At 34.1% G+C, this 20,970-nt stretch overlaps 4 protein-coding genes across 9 annotated transcripts; 1 reads left to right on the forward strand and 3 right to left on the reverse strand.

Annotated features, from left to right (window-relative positions):
- Positions 1–84: 84 nt before the first annotated feature.
- Positions 85–3,211, reverse strand: LOC123205530 (14-3-3 protein 7). Of its 2 annotated transcripts, none has more exons than XM_044622501.1 (6): positions 2,858–3,211; positions 1,845–2,151; positions 1,378–1,465; positions 1,167–1,276; positions 805–953; positions 85–318 (listed from the first exon to the last, which is right to left on the reverse strand). In XM_044622501.1, exons 1-6 carry the CDS (start codon positions 2,922–2,924, stop codon positions 239–241), a joined length of 801 nt encoding a protein of 266 aa, XP_044478436.1. In that variant the 5' UTR covers positions 2,925–3,211; the 3' UTR covers positions 85–238. The 2 variants fall into 2 exon arrangements, with proteins under 2 accessions (XP_044478436.1, XP_044478437.1); XM_044622502.1 differs by having other exon boundaries at positions 1,845–2,162; positions 2,858–3,210.
- Positions 3,212–5,556: 2,345 nt separating this feature from the next.
- Positions 5,557–8,808, forward strand: LOC123205531 (melanoma-associated antigen 8-like). Of its 4 annotated transcripts, XM_044622505.1 has the most exons (7): positions 5,557–5,784; positions 5,889–6,135; positions 6,921–7,073; positions 7,377–7,482; positions 7,590–7,704; positions 8,309–8,376; positions 8,466–8,808. In XM_044622505.1, the coding sequence occupies exons 1-6, from the start codon at positions 5,737–5,739 to the stop codon at positions 8,348–8,350; spliced, it is 711 nt and encodes a 236-aa protein (XP_044478440.1). In that variant the 5' UTR covers positions 5,557–5,736; the 3' UTR covers positions 8,351–8,376; positions 8,466–8,808. The 4 variants fall into 4 exon arrangements, with proteins under 4 accessions (XP_044478440.1, XP_044478441.1, XP_044478439.1 ...); XM_044622506.1 differs by lacking the exon at positions 8,309–8,376 and having other exon boundaries at positions 8,377–8,808; XM_044622504.1 differs by lacking the exon at positions 8,309–8,376.
- Positions 8,809–8,926: 118 nt separating this feature from the next.
- LOC123205529 (5'-adenylylsulfate reductase-like 4) lies at positions 8,927–11,571 on the reverse strand. 2 transcript variants are annotated; one of them, XM_044622500.1, is made up of 5 exons: positions 11,440–11,571; positions 11,062–11,278; positions 10,305–10,492; positions 10,092–10,216; positions 8,927–9,596 (listed from the first exon to the last, which is right to left on the reverse strand). In XM_044622500.1, the coding sequence occupies exons 2-5, from the start codon at positions 11,251–11,253 to the stop codon at positions 9,142–9,144; spliced, it is 960 nt and encodes a 319-aa protein (XP_044478435.1). In that variant the 5' UTR covers positions 11,254–11,278; positions 11,440–11,571; the 3' UTR covers positions 8,927–9,141. The 2 variants fall into 2 exon arrangements, with proteins under 2 accessions (XP_044478435.1, XP_044478434.1); XM_044622499.1 differs by having other exon boundaries at positions 11,413–11,557.
- Positions 11,572–12,791: 1,220 nt separating this feature from the next.
- Positions 12,792–19,721, reverse strand: LOC123205537. The gene is made up of 4 exons (XM_044622513.1): positions 17,786–19,721; positions 15,823–15,964; positions 13,878–15,743; positions 12,792–13,470 (listed from the first exon to the last, which is right to left on the reverse strand). The coding sequence occupies exons 1-4, from the start codon at positions 19,579–19,581 to the stop codon at positions 13,096–13,098; spliced, it is 4,179 nt and encodes a 1,392-aa protein (XP_044478448.1). The 5' UTR covers positions 19,582–19,721; the 3' UTR covers positions 12,792–13,095.
- Positions 19,722–20,970: the final 1,249 nt, after the last annotated feature.

The following is a 20,970-nucleotide window of genomic DNA, read 5'->3' on the forward strand; positions in this document are numbered from 1 at the left end:
GCTTCTAGATATAGTGTTTTATTGAGTTCATCCAACATATTTTTCAGGCATCCTGCATTTTACTGACTTCCAGAAGAAGTTCAATGCTACTTAATAATTGTTTAGCTGTTCATAGATTTATAAGAAAAATAAAATATCTGGAAAATTTGAATCTAATCATTCATAGGTGACATTTTAAAACTAAGATGCCCTCGGAAGAGGCCCAAACTTGAAATCAATGGGTTAAATATTTTTTAACCTAAAAATCACCGAGATTTAAACTCCATTTGAACTTCGTCACCTCAGCTTGAACTTCGTCGTAACCTCTAGCTTGCTCACCTAACAAAATCAATAACAAAACAAAAGGAATGCATCATTATTTTTTATATACATCCGCCATATATATATATAAAGAGAGTAATGCTATGTGTACTCAGAGGTGTGTACACATAGATATATATATATATATATATATATGCAATCTACAATTACAAATAAGAAAAGCAAAGAGTTTGATATACTGTCAACAGTTGGCAAGACCATCTGCACTGCAAGTGACCAGATAAATATAATTTCTAGAACAAAAATTAGTTTGTAGAAAAATTAAATTCCAGCACAAATTTATATTTCTATATGCCCATGTCTTTTGTTTCCTTTATATTTGATTCTTCCATAAAAGTAAAAAAAAATCTCTATGAATTAAAGTAGTGAACTGAAAATTAAAAAATGCACTCAAAAACCAGAAAAAGGCAATTTTGAAGTCGAGACAAGGCTCTGCACACTAGTGAGAGAGGAAAGGAGAAAGCAAGAAATCAAATTATTTACCTCCATCGTCAGGCAGATCTGACGTCCATAGAGTGAGATTGTCCCTCAGAAGCTGCACGATAAGTGTGCTATCCTTATAGGATTTTTCATTGAGGCTATCAAGTTCTGCAATAGCCTCATCAAATGCTTGTTTAGCCAGGTGGCAAGCCCTGTTAAACATGAACATAGTTAAAATAAATTAGCAGCAGCTACAGCGAGAATGGCATATACGATGCTTAGGTTTGTCTAAGAATATGTAAACAACGGGCCCAATATTTAATAGCACGATCAAAATGAAAAAACTTAGCATCATCATCCTCATGAACAAACTCCTCAATATAGGTGTGTCTAAAAAAGGGAGGGAGAGAGAGGTGCATGTTAACCTCTCAGGTGAATTCAAAATCTCATAGTAGAAAACAGAAAAGTTCAGAGCCAGGCCAAGTCTGATTGGATGAGTAGGAGGCAATTCTGAGCTGGCAGTAGATGTGGCAGCCTATGTAAAACAAAGAACAAAAGCAACACTCAACATTTATATTCTATAACAAAATAATTAAATCAAAATATGAAGAGAGGGGAGAGAAGGATTTAACATACCTCATAAGCCTTAAGTGACTGATTTGCAACTTCTTTACGATCCTCCCCAGATTTGAACTCAGCTAAGTAACGATAATGATCTCCCTTCCTATTACAAAAAGGTAAAGAATATGGATCTAAAAGGCACCATATTACATTGGAAAAAGGACACAGAAAATCTTGAGCACTATACCCCAATACAAGTATTTAACTAAGAGTAGGACAAGGAAACTCAATTAGACACAACAGCATGAGAACCCAAGCATGGTAGCAAATCAAAATCCCCCTTATACAGAAGCTATATTGATAAAAATAACTTTCAAAGAATGGTTATCCGATTTCACCAAAAGCTAAGTTAATTGGAAGTTTATTCTCGAAAGTTAAGAGTCTACAAATGATTATTTTTCTTTTCCACATCAGAATCAAGTATTTCTTTTTAAAGTAGCACTCAAACTACATGGAAATGAAGGCTATATAACAATACTCACATCTTATAGTAAAAAACAGTAGATTCACCAGTGGTAGATGACGGTATGAGGTGCTTGTCAATGACTGACAGGATGTCGTTGCATATCTTTGCAAGCTCATCTTCAACCCTCTGCCTGTAATCCTTAATCCTCTTCGTATTTTGTTCATTCCCCTTGGCCTCCTCCTTCTGTTCGATGGAAGACAAAATCCGCCATGAGGCCCTCCTAGCCCCAATCACATTCTTATATCCCACAGACACCAGATTCCTCTCTTCCACAGTCAGTTCAACATCTAACTTGGCAACTTTCTTCATGACTTCAATCATCTCTAAAGTATGACTGTTGAATGAGATAAACCCACAAAAAACTCAAATACACCAAAATCATAGGTACAGATATTATTAATCAAATTGCAAAGAAGTCACAGAAAAAAACTTTACATTTCACATTTTTGCTCTTCTAATAAGTTTCTATTACGTGATCTAATTTATATGTTAGTTGCACCTCACTATGTGAAAGTGTTCTTTATTAAAAAATTCACTTAGGCAATTGCACGATTGCTAACATAGATCAACTAAAATCAAACTTAAAATAGCTATTTGGTACACTGAATCAAAGATCTCAATCACGTTACACACCAAAAACAGCATAAAAGCAAATACAGTTTTAAATGGCATCACCAATTTTAAATTCAGTGTTAGGCAAGTGAACTAGTCCGATCTTACATAAGATAAGCCTTAACACTCATGATAGATTTTTTAAATCAGCTACCAATTTGAAAACAGAGCTCGCATTTTAGTCACTCTAAACCGTGAATAACAAATGAGCTTAGAATTCAAAAAATACGGCAAATAAACTGAAAATACAAAATACTGGCACAGCGAAACAGATCAATTGCTTCTATCAAACAATTAATGGACAAATTACTGAGTAATTAACACTATATATTCACAGATCAGAAACTTAAAAAGTGAAAAAAAAAATCATAAATAATTAATCATGTTAAAAACATTAATTAAAATTTAAAACCACACCATCATATCTTTCGGCTTGCTCAGCAAATCTAGCCAAGTAAACAAGGTTCTCTCTCTCCTTCTCCATCTCTCTCTCTTCTCTCTAAGCTTTTCTGATGTTTGCGTTGCTTTTGCTTATTAACTGCCGTTTTTAGATATTGGTGGAGATTGAGGATGGATGGTTAGAAAGGAGTTTTGGGGTCTGAGAAAGGAGTATTTGGATTTGATAAATATGTGGCCGTTGGATGGAAATTGATCAGAGACGCACATGGGTGCTGGTGATGCTGATGCTGACTGGAAAGGCTAGACCACTGGCCGTCGTTTTAATAAAAACATCCGCTTGCATTCGAAGCTTTCAATTCGTCAGGTTTTTCTGTACAAAATAAAAATCTCAACTTAAAATAGGATATTGAAAATTTTACTCTTAACTTGGTTTGTTTATACAAATCATTCATATTTTACAGACGCTAAAGATTTATATTACAAAAATAATATAATATAAAAATTATTTTTATTGTGAATATATCTTTTTGTTAATTTTTTTAATAAATATACAATTCCAAATTTAAATTTTTAATTAAAAACATTTTATAATCACTTATTAAATCCTAGATTTAACTAAAAAATTCATCCAATCAACAATTAATAATTCAATATTTGAATTCATTTTTTATATCTTTGCATGGATAAAAGAAAATACTCATAGAATATGATAAAAATACAGAAATTTTGTGTAATTGAATAATAGCAAGGTTAAAATTCGCAATAGTTGGTCAAACAAGAAGTGTTTTCAAAATTTTTTCCAATTTATGATAAAAATGTTTAAACGTTTATATTTATAGTAATTTTATATATAAAGTAGATTTTTTAGGTAAAAATATCAATATTTTATTTTAAATTATTCTACAAAGGATAAAACTATATATATATTCTGAGTATATAAATAAGTATACTGATGATGTGTCATAATATATTAAAATTGTTTTAAATTAAAGATTCATGATAATATTATGGGAAATTATAATAAATGGCCAAATTACCCCTCCATTAAGCAAAAATACCCAATTTCACTATTTCTAACAAAAACACCCTAATTTTTTTTTAAATACCAAAATTACTCTTCATCACATTTATATAAACTCCCCCACTCTCACTCTCATTACATACATTTCTTATATCACTTTTACTTTCATTTTTACTTAATATCAATTACTACGGGTTCGTTCGAAAAGAAGAAATTTGTATTTTTGAATTCGAATCGAAAAAATTAATTTGTGAAAACTATATTAAAAATAACATGTTATGAATAAATAGATATATTGAAATACTCAAGAATGTCAATAATCAAAAAATTACTCGAAAATCTAAAAAAACATATCTGAATTTTGAAAATTACACGTTCAAATAGCTTATAAACGAGAAAACCGAAAAATCGATCAAAAATTTCATAATTATATCATAAAACATGTCTAAAAAAGCAAATCATAATTACAAATATCAAATTTGAAAATTACATATCAAAAAAGTCTAGCCCGGTCACAAACAAACTCAAAATCATAAAAACCGAAAATCTTAAATTTAATAAAACAAAAAAACGGTATAATACATATTGAAACAGTTTTATTTTGGCCTCCAAATTCGGTGCAACCGACAAAGTTGGTTGTTGTTATAGAGCTTGAAACGAGCTTCACGTTGATATATTACAGGCCTCGTAACTCCTCCTGGATCAAAAGTTATGGTTGTTCAAAATCTGTCTCATATAGACTCTATAATTTTAAAAATGTTAATTTCCACCCAACCCATAGTTTCATGGACTGCCCCATGGTTTAATGTAAAATTCCCCACGGACCCCTGTGGATCTCCCCTATTTCCCCTCACCCTAAAAATTTGAAAACATTAAATTCTCCCACCCCCCCCCAAACAGGCACTTGTGGGAGTTATCACAACGCCGGTAAATCTAACCCATTTTTTGACCAAAAATTGGCATTTTAGCCTCTAATTTTAACACCAATCAAATCTACACATCCAATAACATAAAATCCCTCAAAAAATTAAAACAAAACAACCAAAAATCAAAATATTTTGTGCATTATTCAAAATCAAAACTCTAAACATTCAAACCTCAAAATCTTCTTCAAATCTCAATAATTCTAACAATAAATTGGTTCAAACAAGAAGTTGGATGATGTACTATCCTTATTTGTCATTTTCAATTATCGAAAAACACAAAAAGTCGATGAAAAGTGCGAAAACCCGTTGACTTGCGGGAAATTCAAATTTTTCTCTGATTTTGAACAGTAAAACTATGGGAAATGTAAGGTTTATATATAAAAGCAGTTTGGTCATTTACAAAATTGAGAGCATTTTTGCTTAAACCTTAAAGTTTTAGACAATTTTCTTAACACCCTCTAATTTTGGATATTTATTATAATTTTTCTAATATTATATATATATATATATATATATATATATATATATATATATATATATATATACTTTTAGTATATAATTGGATATATAGATAATGTGTCATTATGCGATTAAATATTATTTTATCTTTAATTTAGAATTATCTAATTATATGATAATATTTGATCTGTATATTTAAATTATATACTAAAAATATATATATTTTTTAATTATTTTGTATATTAAAAATTGTGTACGTTCCACGCTGAATCAATTTTCTTAAAATTCTAGTTATTTTTTAAATGGTAATTTCCCGCCACAAGATCACATCTTCCTCCCTTTTTCTTCTGTTAGGGTTTGTAAAGCCCCTTTTCTTCTCCTACCAAACTAACCACACCAGCAATTAACTCTTCCTCAGTCCTATTGCAAGGCCATCATTTGCCTTTTTTTTTAAATAATACTTACTATTGTTAAACTAATTTGGGCTGCGGATGGCCAACGGCGGCGAAGATTTCTCTCAATTTGATATATCGAAAGAGGTGATTATCAGACTTTTTTTTTTTAAATTTCACTATTGAACAAAAATTAAGATAAATTTCCTGGTGTGCATTGTTATGATACGAATTATAAATCACTGGTGTAGGAAATAGAGAAGCTCGTTGCGGAAGTGGTGCGCTATGTCATTTTCAAAACTCATCAGAACTTGGGATGTCCGATTAAGAGAGAGGAGCTTGTTCACTTGGTTACAAAAAACTATTCTCAGCGTAATCTTCCTGCTTTTGTGATTAATGTGGCCAAAGAGAAGCTCTCAAGCGTTTTTGGCTATGAATTGAGAGAGCTTCAAAGGTCACGTCCTGCCTCGGCAAATCTCGGCCGTTCTTCTCAAAACAGTGAGAATTTATTGCCTTTTTAACCTTATTATTATACTATCACAGCCTGCTGCTTGGAGTAGATTTAGTTTATGTTGGCTTTTCAAGAAATTTGTTAGCTTCATTTTTCTTTTTCTGTTAAATTTCAGTTTGCTTATTCTACTTTGAATACAGTACAATTACCATATGGTTGTGTTTTTTTTTTTTTTTGGGACATATCTTTCCACATAAGTTTTCATTTGTGAGTAATGAAAGACCTATTACTGATCAGTAATCTAATTTCATCCTTCAAAGAGACAAAGAGTGCTGGTGAATCTCATTGATTGGGTAGTGAGCTAGTGGATCATTGGTTCCACCTGTTGGTTGCTGCAAATGGTGGTGATACAAGGCTGATTATCCTCCACTCTGTCACACTAGTAGCCCATGGTTTTACTTAAAAAATGCATGAGCTGGCCTCATCGCCACCTTGTGGCTGGTGGGTATATGGCATTCAATTAAGATACTTTTGGCCGCTATTTCCACTTGAAATTCATGCATGATACTCTCAGAATTCGTCCTTTGTTCATCAATCTTTATTTTTCTGTTTAAAATTAGCGTGAAAGGTAATTGGAAAGTTCAATCTTTGATACTTTCTCTCAGATGAGAGTTATTTTCATATATTACAATTTGGAAAAGTTAGAAACCAGTTATCTGGATGTTATAGTTTATATTATATGAAGCTATCTGCAGTTTTCTGGCATCTATTCTCTGTTGGTTTATTATTTTAATTTTGGTTATAACCGTAGCTGTGATGATGCACTCTCCAGGTGTTGCCGACCCTAAATCGTATATTCTTGTAAGTCAGCTACCGCCAGAAGTGTACAAGAAATATGTTGAAGATGTAAATACAGCGCATTTAACTGGTTTTACCTTTGTTATAGTTAGTATTGTCCATCTAGCTGGCGGCAAAATCCCAGAAGGTACTTTTTTGGTATTGTTGCTTAGTAACCATGATTTCATTGGTAGAAGTATAGTTAAAGCCAAGGGTCAAGATGAATGATAGAAATGTTGGATTCATGTGGTTTCATGTAGTTGTTAATCCATTTGCTTTGCTGGACTGCTCTACATATCATTTTGGAAAACTTATTGATCAAAGAGCAACATATCCCATGTTTATTATCACAAGAAGAAGAGATTTTTTACTTTTACCAGGATTTGTGAGCCTGCGTTGCACAATGCTTTCATACTTCTGTAAGATAACTCATATTATTCTTATTATGCAGAAAATCTTTGGCATCATTTAAAGCGCATGGGATTGTTCGAAAATGATGTAAACCATCCGGTGTTTGGAAATATCAAGCAGGCATTGGAGACACTGGTCCAGCAAAGGTTAGTATTACCTGATGGGATGAACTATGTATTTGCCCCTTTATCTGCAACAACTGATTTCTCTGTACAGAGTCTAAGCAGTCATACATACTCCTTTAATTTTGTAGATATTTGCAGAAGGACAAAGTGAATGGCCCTGAAGGTAATACCGTATTTTATGAGCTTGCTGAGAGAGCTCTAGATGGACCTGTTAGAGAGAAAATAAAAGAATACATATCACAGGTATAGGCTAGAGATGAGAATTTCTGTAGCCTTTTTGTGTCATGCTTATGGCCTTATATTCTCACATCTACAGAGTCAATTCTCAGTTTGTTTCAGTATGTTACTTCTATTTGGTGACATTTTTTCCATTAATATAAAGCTCTGATAGATGTACTCATGAAATATGTGGCTGCTAGAGGAACCTATTGCTACCGCATGTGCATAATCTCAAATGCCTAGGTTTAGGGACTGCACTTGCATATGTACATCAAAACACTAAAAACATTATTCAGCTTGCAATCAATAGCTTTCTTATGGTAAAAGAAATTGGCGGGGGACATTCTCAGTTATTTCATAGAACCAGCATAACAGCCATAAACATTTCACTCTAACATTAATGTTGGATTGCTTTCACAAAGTTGCACTGAGATATGAGTTACACACTCTTCATGATACAATATTAGGTTGGATAAAAGTTCATCTTTATGATTGCCCTAGAAGCTCCTTGGTAAGTTACAGAGAAAAAGCAACTTTAGGATGACCTTAAAAGTTTGTTTTGATATACGATTACGAGATTAAATTTTTGCTGCAACTTACTGATATGAAGGAAATTTCTGGTTTACAGTTTGTAAATGTAGATCACAATGTTGTCCATTATGCTGACTAATGTCCTGCTAATTTTCCTTAATGCAGGTATGTTTTGAAAGTTCAATGGTTGTTAAATGATATTTGGTTTGATTTCTGGAGAAGTTCAGATTAAGACGTTCACTATAATTTTGCAGACTTGGGATTTTGAAGTTTTTGGACTCTTGAGAAGGCTGGTATATAGTGTATAGGAGTTCGTGGTTGATAACCTTTCTAAGCCAATGAGGGGAGGCGGCAGCTGAATTACCTGTCCTATTTCGAAGCTTGAATATATGTAGATTGCTGCAGTGGACTTTGTATTTTATTAATTGTATTTAGATAGTTAAGAAATGGATGTTTTAAAGGACAACCTGATATTCTGTACTAATGTGATGCCTTGAAGGTGAATAGAGTAGACCAGATAAGCTATTGTTCAAGAAAAAATTAGGCTGACCAGACATGGGAAATTATCAGAGAAAAACCAAACTTTTATTTTTCCAATCTCGGTAAAAAATTTCTAGTAACTCAACTTGGACAGAAAAACAATTAACTCGTACACATGATAGGGTAAATTCACAAACTACAGTCTTAATCATGCTTTTGGAATGCCAAATAACAATTGACCAAAAAATTCCAAATAAATTGAATTCTAAATCATATATAACAAATTGGTAAATGGCCTATGACGAAGTCAAGATACAGAATCATATTTCACTTATGTCATACAACATTTTACCTAATCCAAGCATCAAGATGATCCTGACACCAAATAAGAGGGCAGCCAAACCTTTCATTTGAATACCCAATTATCTGTATCGCATAGCTAGTTAAAGGTCAGTGGCATTCGCTCCCACATGCAACATGGCTGGTGCTTGCATCACCAATTGAAACAGTGGCAAGGGACTTGGAAGCCCAAGCCCTGGCATTCAATGCTCCTTCCTGTAAGTTACTTTTCTTGCAAGGATCTTTTAGAGAATTAAATATCTGTATTGCTCGATTCAGATAGGTCTGAGGATGATCAAACAAGCTCCCCAATTTAACATTTCGGATGAGCCTTATCCAAGTAAGTTGAGCTATTACAAGCAGACTTGGAAAGAATAAGTAAAGCAATCTCAACAGAACAAATGAGGTAGCCAGGGCCAAATATGTCTCCTGCCGAAGCAAATTCTCTGGTGATCTTGCCCATGAGAATGGGCAGCTTTCATTGTCCACATTATCGTGCCTCTCGTGATTTGATAGGTGCCCAACTTTGTCCAGGGATATTTTATCCAATGATGCAGAATCAATGCCTACAAATATAAATGAAATTTATTAGATGCTATTAGAGAAACTCTCTTCAATATGATCATATAATATAATATGGAGAAAGCAACAAATATTCTTTAAGATAGAAGAAAATGATACAAGAAGATATCAACATTTACAGTCCACAAAACAGACAAAAAAATATTCAATTTAACCAACTCTTTAAAGTCTTACTCTCCTGCTATACATGTGTGCACATTGTCTTTGTGAAAGTGGGTACACACTCAAGAGAATACTAAAATTATGGGACTATAAATAGAAATAAAATTGAAAGTTGAGACAGAGTATTTTTAAAAACAAAAGACAACATACCATTTGTATATACATAGTTGACAGGTAGTTCACTTTTGAATTAATAAAAAGGGAGGCATTCATTTGCAAAAGAGGAAATCCCTTTGATAACTAATCAGTAACATGAGAAAGTACTTTACAGATTATAATATCCCAAAAAAAGTAGCACTAATGACAAGAGGATGTACCGGTGACATCACTGTAGAACGCGACAAGTGAAATGAGAGTCCGGGAGCCATGATAACGAACACGCATTGACGAATTTAACAGAAAAAGGGTGGGAAACCCATGAACCCCATACTTAGAAAGTATACTGCAGAAATCAACCAAAATGTTACCCGACTGCCAACGGAAACATACAAAAAGGGTAAATCTACACAAAACAATATTCCTTTACCTACCTTGGTCTGATGGCAGATTCTTCGATTGCAAAATGGGAAATGGAAGGATATAAAGAAGAAAGGATAGAGAAACTAGGCCTAAAATTACGAGAAAAAGGACACCAAGATGCATAGAAAAGAACAGCTACAAATTCATGACTATTCTTGTGAACCATATTCAGAGCCCTTTGCAATGAAACCTCGTCACCCTTCAGTAAAACATAAACAATATGAACATTTCATTAAAATAATAATGGGCTTAAGCCAACAATCAAATCAACACTTCAAAACTACAAATAGAAGAAAAATTATATCCTATCAATCCTCAGGCCGACAAGTTAAAAACTGCATTATTCCTAATTATCAGTTAAAGGAAGATTTTCCCAAACTTCAGTAAAGTTCTTTGCCAATATGTAAATCATTAACTAGGCCCTATTAAAATTTCTGGAAACAGTAATAAGTTTGCTGGGAGTCCTATCAAAATATATGACTTCTTTTGACATGTGAAAACGAAGTTTAGCTGCTTAGAAGAAAATGGCAAATGTTTCTGTAAAAAGCAACAAAGGTAATATAGATAATTAGACCAACAAAGACTACATCTTTAAAAGTTTAAATTTCAGAGGCTCTAGCAATACATAATCAATTCCCCTGTTTGATATCCAGAGAGATTCAGATTATGATAAAACACAGATTAATTTTCGAATTGACATTTCAAATATCACAATTTTGGACACTCCTATTTGGATTCAATTCAATTATGATGAAGTTATGTACGTACCTCGATAACAGCGACGACATCGTGAGATTGAAAACTGGTATAAACCGGACAGTTGAAATTTCGAAACCCTAAGATGGAATCCGTAATGGATTCGATTGGACATAACGGATGTCTGACTGTCTCGACGGCCGCAGCTAACCTCACCAAGAGCAACAAAATCAAGATCCCCGTCTCCCAGACTCTCATCCCCATCGAGACCCAGCACAAAATCAGAAAACTGCACAAATATGTTTTATTTCAAAATGCAAAAAATAAAAAATTCAAGAATAATAAGAGGACAAAAGTGGGAAAGCAGCGCATTTTAGGAAAAAGAAATTATGATTGAATTAAGTGCTCGAAAGCAAGTCCAACTGTTTAAGGAAGAAACGGCCTTCGTACATGACATGAGAGACTCTGAGAGAAAGGAGGGGAGGGGAAGGTGAAGATAACGAAAACGAGTGCAGTGCGCACGGATGGCTTGTCAACCATGTCGTTTTCGGGTCGGGTTCTTCCTATGGTTCTTGATAACACTACTGTATGCACAAATATTAATATATTATTATATAATTAAAATTTTAAAAATTAATAATAAATTATTATTTATACATAAAAATTATATATATAATTTTATTGATAAAATATTATAAATTAATTTTATTTAAAATAATTTAGTCTAATTTCATATATTTTAATAAAAGGGCGCAAAACTTATTTCCCCCCAAAGTTTAATTTATTTTTAAACTTTTATTTATTAATTTTTAAAAATCTAAATATTCGCTTGCTTATTAAATTTTATTGTTATTATCAAAAATAAAATTATTATTTAGTTAAAAAAATTAAAATTTTATTATTTTTTCTTTAATTTTAAAATTTTAAAATTTTTTTCAATCGAAGTTTGAAAAATAATTATTTTTTTCTTAAAATTTTTTCTCGTTCTCTCTCTAATGATCATTTGTTATCTCCAACCGTCAACTTTTTCTCTCTCCTAATCTGTCTCCTTTTCTTTTCTATTCATTTTTATCTTAAACAATAATAGTTGAAGAGAGAAAGAAGAGCGTCGATTGTGAGAGACATCACCAGAGCTAAATGTTATACTAATAAGAGAAAAATCGTTGGAGATAAAAATTTGAAAACTAAAGTTGAATAATGGTGAAACTAAAATTTTTCAAAAAGCTAAAAAGACAACTATATATGAGAGAAAGATAATAGTTTATAACCTTAAACTTGGAAAAGAAAATTTTAATTTTTAAATCTAAAAAATATAAGGTTAAAAAGTAAAAATAAAGTTTCAAAATTTAAGGATAATTTAAAAATATTGTTGTTATTATTATCTTTAATAATAACAATTAAATTTGTCAAAAAATTAGATATTTAAATTTTTAAATATTAACACATAAAATTTTGCGAACATACCAAATATTAGGTGAAAAAAAGTCTTTTGCCCTTTTGAAAAACAGGAGATATTATTTGAGCTATAATTTGCACAATTTGTAAACCATGAAATATTGATTTTCACCCTTTCAGATTTAAAAAAGCATTTTCCTACCTGATGAATTTTTAATAAAATTATTGAAAATACGAAAAACTCTTTAAGCTAGATTAAGATATATATAGGTAATATTATAATTTAAAAAAAACATATAAGAAGAGTTGATGAGATTTTAATGGCCTCTTTTTATCATTGACTACAGCAAGAAGATGCATAGAAAATCTGCTTGGCTTGCCAAAAACTCCATCTCACAATCCAAACAAATCAAAAGACCAAACAACTCCATTAACAGTTAAACATTGGTTACTATGATGGGAACCACCTCCATTAATCTTTGTATGTTAAAACAATTAGAAGAGAGAGAGAGCAATCTAAGTAATGTCACTTTAAAAGAAAAAGGAATGTCATAGGATCCCAGCTGTCCTCCGAAGCATATTTCTGGCCAAAAATGGTCATCCTTCATGAGGGCAAATCTACCTCATCACAGATTATCCAGGATATGAAACTCAGTAAATATGAAGCAATCTATCACCAGATCCTGAGTTGTTGTAAGTAAACCATTCATTCTACAATGAATTGTGGTTCCCAGAGAATTTGGCCTTGCAGGTTGGACACATAAAACCCACAGCTCCTGTTTCTGCTGCTCTCTCAACAGGTTCATGATGAAACTCATTTCTGCACCATGCACAAACAGTAGCAACCTGATACCTGCTACCTATCTTTGGCAACAAAGGCAATGCTTCTTTCTCAAGCCAGACTGGTGAATCAAACCCCCGGGAAATCTCCGCATCATATGAAAAAGCCTTTGGGACCTGCGACTGAGAGCTTGTTTGAGTAGTCAGAAAATCATATTCCATGTGTTCCATACTACCTGATCTCAGCCCTTCAAATCCTGATATGCTGTCATACTTCTCACCAACGTTAAAGAGTTCATTTCCACCCTGTCCATCAACAAAATAAATTTCGCTGAACTAACTGCAACATTCGGTTATAACTAGAATTTAATACAATGGAATGTTTTATCAATTATGTAACCTATAAAGAGTTTATTCACAAAACCCATCACTAACAAGGACTTCTAGTTCCCTCTAAGAAAACAGCCTGAATATTTTCTACAAATAATTAGAACAGTCGTATGTCTAGCAATATTGAAAATACAAATATATGACAGCACTAGCTACCATAAAAGAAGCTTATTTATGGTGTTCATTGTTTTTTTTCGAAAAAGTCCCCATCATAACAGTTCGAAGAACTTCCTAAAGTGAGTATAGCAACACAATGCACCACAGAGTACCCTTCTTTTTCCTTTGAACACACTGCAACTTAAAAGAATGCACATGCCACATACCTTATCTGACATTGTTCCAAATGCAGGAAAACAGCCTGATGATTGCAACAGTCGAGATGATGTATCAGCCAACCCACTCAGCAGGATGTTTTCTTCATCAGTTCTCCACAAAAACTCTGCCACGGCATCCACACCAGATCGAGCATGATTACTAAAAGCAGGTGCAAATTCATTGTTTCTAGCATTTTCTGAATTCTCTAACCTTGATTCCTGCTGAACAGTGTTTGTGTAAACCCTATAATTATTTTCAACACCATGTACTCGTTCATTGGTGTTCCTGACTTGATCAAGTTTGGGGAACTCTGTTGTCCCAGCAGTATCCTTAGTCAAACTGTTATCAAACCCAAAGAATTTTCCACTTCCAAATAAATTAAGCAAACCAACTTCAGAATCCTCTTCCTGCCGGGGTTTACTTATAGTGTGTTTGTTGCCAAACCCAAAGGATAGTCCATAATCCTCAGATCTGCTGACATCATCAAATTTGGGCTGATTTAACATGGTAGTAGAAACACTATTCAAATAATTGTTGACAACATATGTAGGCTTGTTTCCAGATGAACTGGGTAAACCACTCATGGGACCTCTTTCCTGCCAGGCCTCTGTTAACATGGAAGTAGAGACCCCATTCATATTACTTTGAGAACCACATCTTTGCTCCAATGGAATAGGCAAACGACCTTTAAATCTTCCTTGCTCTTTGATATTAGTCACAGCATTCTCCAACCCAATGCCCTGATAATCATCTCTAGATATTGCCTCATTTCTTGCATATTTATTCCTATACAGTTCCCCACTTTCCATGATAGTAAAATGCCTTTCCTCAAGATTTTCACAACTAACTAATTTATCCTTGCTGTTTGAAGAAAAATAGCTACTTTCAGAACCTACCTCTTTTCTCCGCTTCTCCATTGAGCTGGTGGGAACATCTTTCGTCCTGTAGTCAACAAAATGTGGTTGATTACTTCCAGCAAGAGCAAGGGACCAATTCTGAGGACTTCGACCCTGCCAACCATAACTATTGATACCACCACTGTTGCTCTTGGGAACATTCATTTCACTGGGAAATACACATGATATATTTCTCTGATCAGTAGACAAGACCGTACCAACACCCAAACACACATCAGGTTTAGCAGCACTTACATCAGTAGCTACCTTCAGCTTATCCGCTTCATCATTAGTTATGCCAAAAGCTGTATCCTGTTTACTGCAATTTTTCTCAACTAAAGTTTGAAAGTTTCTGTTTGACATCATGACCGGATCGTCATGAACGTATTTGTCAGAATGAGGTTTAATGGTACCATCAGCTTTTGGTTTACTATGAGGTAAAGCAGAACTTGTTTCATTGTTGCCTCCGCAATTGGAAGATTTTTCTGCAAAAGAAACCCGGTCAACTCCAACTGCTTTTTGTCTCTCCAAGAATTCAGAAGAAATTCCAACAGCAACAGGTTCATTATTTTTCTGTGTCATTAATACTCCACCAAATCGCTTCACATAGTTTTTCATGTGGCCCCCTAGATGGCCATTGTAACTATGTCTTTCTTCAAATAGTTTGTGGCATAACTGACATTCATATTTTCCATCTTTAATGATTACCCCCTCACTGATTGATGTACTACATCTAGACCTCTTCGTCGTCGTCTGGTGAGAAGTTAACAGGTGGTGCAATAAATCATCCTGCTCACGAAAAACCATGGAGCACTTATGGCAATTTAGTGTTTCCTGTCTTCTGACTTCCTCAGGACTCTTTGTCTCCAGTAAGGTGGCTTGCTTCTCATGCTCAGTAGATTGAGAAGTACAGGGATGCGGCAAACAGAACACAAGGTCAGCTCCATTTTTGTCACCCTTGTGCATGCAACCTGTAGCCTGTAGCATAAAAATAGTAAATAGAAACTACAACATAAACTTGAAATTTATAAAACAAGTATAAGAATAGCTGAGTTACATTTCCATAAGTCAGTTTGTCATCCAACTGAACACCATCGCCAGTATGACCAGCATTTGACTGACTTGCATCTTTAAGTCTGAAAAAGGAGAGCAAATATGAAGAAACTTCCTTGCAAGTTGCAAACTGCTGACCATTCGGGCTGGATGGTAACAAATGAGAGAAGACAGTGAGTAAGAACCACACAAGTGATAATATGACAATAAAATATCCATAAAAGTCAAGTATTTTACATTACAACCTCTAATCAACATTAAATGAACAAGGCAGTGTTGAAAAAGCAAAAACACAATCCCAAATTAAATCGTGGAATAAATGCTGCGAAAGCTATGCCATATCTTGAGAATAATATTTTAGACCATAAGAAACAACTGCTTAGCACTCAGATAATAATAATTCCAATTAAAGGTCCATTTGGTACAACTTCTTCAAGTAAAGCTTATTAAAAAGGAGCTTTAACCAAATAGTTGCTAGTCATTTGGTGGATAAAACAGTAAATGCTTTGTAGTAATGACTTACCAAAAAAGGATGTTATATAATAACAGAGCGTCTTTCATATTTATAACTTTGAAGAACTCAAAAGAATTATAGGAATAGCCTAAATTTCGAGGTTACAGAGGTCATAACAAACACGCCTTAATGCAATAAGCTCACAAAATAAAACCGCTTGCATTTTAGGATAATTGACAAACAGAATAAATTAGTGATAAAATTTGTAAAATTTTGTAACACTCCTTTTCTAAAATAGTAAAAGACAGAGAATAACATTCTTGAAAGGAATATAAATATCATCAACTTGAATGCACATGAAGATTGCTATGCTAATAACACTTCTTAGATGATAGCACATTGTTCAACACAGCTGTTAGAAACAGCTCAGAACGTTTATGCCTAGTCTCTTAGCGTAACTTATCAACAACACTGGTTTCTTTGTCGATGATCAAACCTAATCTTTTCACACTCCTAAATGATGAGAAACTCCGTAAAAGGTCTGAGGAGTAGGAAATGTACCGATAACATTAATTTTGAATGTCAAACTCTCATACAGGAATTGTTGTGACTCGGAATCTTAGGTCAGCACTTCTGTAGTAATTAGGGCTTGGATCAAAAAGTAACAACAGTTTATGGTAGCTTTGGATAAAATGATGCAGATTGCAGAGTCTTGACAAGATAGAATTTGATCTCTAAGGTAATTAGGTTTGGCTTCAGGGACCATAAGAAACAAAAATTATAATATTCTTTAGGACTGAAAGTAAGTCCAAGAAAGGTGGAGTCAGTTTATATACCAGTAACTTGTCAAGACAAATACTTGTGCTTCCTTTTCTAGGCACAATCTATATCCTTTTTCTTTTTTTAAATTTACTATAAGAGAAAGGAGTAAACCGAACAAACAAATTACAAGAAAATGGCACTTCTTGGACTTCTTGAGTTATCACGATAGTGCCCAGAACTTCTCATTGTCAGATGGAAGTGGCACTTACCTTGAAATCATATTATTTGGCACAATAACTTCATAAAAGGGATTAGAACAACTAATGCCTTACATTCAAGCATCATTTGAAGAACAAGAAAACTATTTTATGCGGAAAACATAATTATTTTCTTTTTTGTGGCATAGACTGCAAATTTTGAATATTTCTCTCCTTTTTTCTCTGGTTTGTATTATTACATCTGATCTATTTTTTCATAACTATACATGTCACCAACTTTTCCTTCTTTTTAGTATGTTATAGATCACAATAGAATACTGTTTATTAACTACAAATAGCTTCGTTTTCACCATAAATAAGGCAATGGAAATTCAGTGGCTTGAACAATTACTTCTCAGATTTTTCCCTTTTCAAATTTAATTCCATACATGAAAAGTAAACATAAACAGTGAAATATATAATTCTGGAATTAGTGCAGCATTTAATTAATACAAAACTGAACACATTATTGCAAAAAAATATAATAGAAAAACCTTATATATCGTTGGCAAGCTAACCACTCATGCCCCACTTTCTTCTTGATACAAAGCATAAGTTTCCACCCCCTTGGCAATGCATCCCCATACTCGCATGCATCAACAATCTTACTCTTCTGCCTCCTACTCACCCAATCTCCCTTTAACCCACTCAAATACCCTAACAAATCTCCCTGCTTCTCAATCCCTGCCGTCCTCCTCTTCAACTCCTTTGCAAATGGATCCTTCAGAGTCCCCAAGGTAAACAAATCCACAACCACACCATCCCTATTCTCCATTACCATTTTTGTTTCCTTCTTGTCCTCCTTATTCTCAATAACAGTGATCTCCTCCTTATTCTTAGGCACACTTTGAACCGCCTTATTCCCACTTCCAACTACCCAATACTGATTTTGATTCCTACACTCATCCTTCCTAGGCCGCCCTCGTTTTTTCTTTATAGTCTCAGATGAAGCTACATTTATAGGAATGTTACCTGAGCTCTCAACATTGCCCAAAGTCACCTTGAACTTATTATTCTCACCCTTGTTCTCCTTCACCATACTGTCAGTCTCAATAACTCTATATTCATTTCTAATCCTATTTTCATCCTTCTTTGGTCGCCCAGGTCTTCTCTTTCCACTCCCACAAGAAAAAACATTAACAGGAATGTTTTGTAAGCTCTCAAAACCTGCACAGGTCCCCTTAGTCTCATTACTCTCACCCTTGCTTTCATTCACCTGACTCTCACTCTCGATAACCCTATATTCATGTCTATTCCTATTCTCATCCTTCTTAGGCCGCCCTGGTCTCCTCTTTCCACTCTCACAGGCAAAAACATTAACAGGGATATTTTGTAAGCTCTCAAAACCTGCACAGGTCCCCTTAGCCTCACTACTCTCACCCTTGCTTTCATTCACCTGACTCTCACTCTCTATAACCCTATATTCATGTCTATTCCTATTCTCATCCTTCTTAGGCCGCCCTGGTCTCCTCTTTCCACTCCCACAGGCAAAAACATTAACAGGGATATTTTGTAAGCTCTCAAAATTAGCGACAGTCACCGTAGCCTCAGTACTCTCACCCTTGCTTTCATTCAGTTTACTCTCACTCTCAATAACCCTATATTCATGTCTATTCCTATCCTCATCCTTCCTTGGCCGCCCTGGTCTTCTCTTTATACTCTCACAAGAATCAAAGTTGACAGGAATGCTTAACTTGTTATCATTGACCTTAACTCCACTTTCAATCAGCCAAAAACCATCACTACCACGATTCTCATCCTTCCTCGGCCGCCCTCTCTTCCTTTTCTTTACACTAAAACTAACCACATCTACCGGGACATCATGCAAACCCTTGTTTTCATTCAAATCCCGGGTAGCATTCAAGTAGTCTTTATAGTTAACCTGCACAGGAATCAACTGCCCGTTGTTACCGACCGTATATGAGGATAGAGACTGAATTTTGAAGAGAGACTTCAGGAGTGAAATAATTTCAGGGTTATCTTCATCAAGGGTTTCGGACGGATCTACAGAAGGAAATTGTGCAAGAATTTGGGAGGAATTACGAGGGACCAGACGGAACCGTGAGAAGGTCTGTTTGCGGCTGCCGGCAGATTCGTTAAAGACGGAGCGATCAATTTTGGGATTTGAAACTTCGTCTTCATCGTCGTTTTGAGCGGCGGTGGTAGCGCTTGTGGTGCGGGAAGAGCAGTGAGAAAGAAAAAAGAGTTCGGATTGAGAGAGGAGGCTGAGATCGATTAGAGGGACGGAGTCGAGGTGAAGGTGGTGGCGATCCACGGTGGTGGTGGCCATGGCATAGAGAGATTGGAGTGAAACTGTTCCGGATTAGGAGAGGCAGGGACAAAAGAAGAGACGATGGATCTGCTTTTGCTGAGGAGTTGGTGTGCTGTAGCCTGGGATGAGATTCAGGTATGATGTTGGCACGTGTCATTTTCTATTGAAAACATCTTTTTTATTAGATTTGTCCGGATATTGTGAGTACTAAACATGCATACACACAACATTCAATCAGTCATTATCCCTTAAAAATTTTCAAAAACTTTTCCTATAAGATTTTCCCTTCTCTTTGATGACAGCACAAAGGAACATGAATTATAAACAAAAAGCCAAAAGACGTATTCACGTATAAAGTTTATTGCGAATCCAGAATGAAATCAGTTAAATATTAAAAATTTAAAATTTTATCTATAAAATATTAAAATTAATAAAAATAATAATTAATTTTAAAAATAAAATTATTATTTAATTAATAATATATTAAAAATAATAAAATATTATTTATTTCCCTATTAAATTTAAAAATTTATGATTTTTTTAAATTAAAATTTTTTTATTAGATTTTATATTTGTCAGTGAGTTTTCTTTAATCCTCTCTCTATAGCGATTTTCTCTTCCTTTCTTATCTTTTCCAACAATTAAGATTGAATCGTTTTCATCTCTAACAAAAACGAATATCTATTTTTAATCTCATTAATTATGTTTAAAAATTAATTAAGTAATTTAGGGTATTGACTTGATGATTTCAAGTACATTAGCCGTATAAATTAAGTGACGTTGATTTATTTATAACATCTTACACTATTTTGGGAATGTGAAGCTTCGGCTTTTATCAACAACAACCAAGAAGAATTAAAGGTGTGAATGTCATGGTCATGAAAATCAAAAAATAAGTTTTTTTTTTCTGATATTGGAACATGAAAGGAGAAGTGGAAAAGGATAGGTAACCAGAATGGTGTCAACTTCTCCATGTGATGATATGCATAGAAGAGGTTGATCCCAGGAACCGATAAGTCTGGTTGCTTTGATTCATTTGATAAAGCTGTGAATGGAAAATTCAAAAACAAAGCAGAGAATGATTAAGAAAAGGACGTTAATATGATCCAGAGTGGACATGCTAGTGATCCATGGATTGGAGAGCTGAGTTCTGGGCTTCATCAAAGCTTAAGGGCTCGTGCTTCAATCTGGAAACAAGGGTAGTGCTGAGAAAGATGGAAGATCAATCGCCTCCTTCAAAATCTGAGTCTTGTGACGATGCAGGAACGTGCTTCAAAGTTGAGGCGGAATTTGATCCTGAGAGTTTTAGAAAGTTGCGGTGGAAATTGTTCCTGTGGAGCCATAGGAATCTTCACAAACCCTGGATTTCAACACCACACCGGTCTTATTGTAGCTGCTATAAAGCAG

The sequence above is a fragment of the Mangifera indica genome, unplaced genomic scaffold (assembly GCF_011075055.1).
Source record: "Mangifera indica cultivar Alphonso unplaced genomic scaffold, CATAS_Mindica_2.1 Un_0008, whole genome shotgun sequence".
In the NCBI taxonomy this organism is placed as follows: Eukaryota; Viridiplantae; Streptophyta; class Magnoliopsida; order Sapindales; family Anacardiaceae; genus Mangifera; species Mangifera indica.

Coding starts and splice junctions, on each gene's coding strand:
- LOC123205530 (XM_044622501.1), bottom strand. CDS start 2,924: ATGGAGAAGGAGAGAGAGAACCTTGTTTACTTGGCTAGATTTGCTGAG. Junction 1,277..1,377: donor AGTCACTTAAGGCTTATGAG/GTATGTTAAATC, acceptor TGTTTTACATAG/GCTGCCACATCTACTGCCAG. Junction 954..1,166: donor ATTTTGAATTCACCTGAGAG/GTTAACATGCAC, acceptor CATGTTTAACAG/GGCTTGCCACCTGGCTAAAC.
- LOC123205531 (XM_044622504.1), top strand. CDS start 5,737: ATGGCCAACGGCGGCGAAGATTTCTCTCAATTTGATATATCGAAAGAG. Junction 7,483..7,589: donor GAGACACTGGTCCAGCAAAG/GTTAGTATTACC, acceptor TTAATTTTGTAG/ATATTTGCAGAAGGACAAAG. Junction 7,705..8,465: donor TAAAAGAATACATATCACAG/GTATAGGCTAGA, acceptor ATAATTTTGCAG/ACTTGGGATTTTGAAGTTTT.
- LOC123205529 (XM_044622499.1), bottom strand. CDS start 11,441: ATGTACGAAGGCCGTTTCTTCCTTAAACA. Junction 10,493..11,061: donor ATGTCGTCGCTGTTATCGAG/GTACGTACATAA, acceptor GTTTTACTGAAG/GGTGACGAGGTTTCATTGCA. Junction 9,597..10,091: donor GTTCTACAGTGATGTCACCG/GTACATCCTCTT, acceptor TTATATTTGTAG/GCATTGATTCTGCATCATTG.
- LOC123205537 (XM_044622513.1), bottom strand. CDS start 19,581: ATGGCCACCACCACCGTGGATCGCCACCACCTTCACCTCGACTCCGTC. Junction 15,965..17,785: donor GCTTGCCAACGATATATAAG/GTTTTTCTATTA, acceptor GTTACCATCCAG/CCCGAATGGTCAGCAGTTTG. Junction 13,471..13,877: donor TTGGAACAATGTCAGATAAG/GTATGTGGCATG, acceptor GTTGATGGACAG/GGTGGAAATGAACTCTTTAA.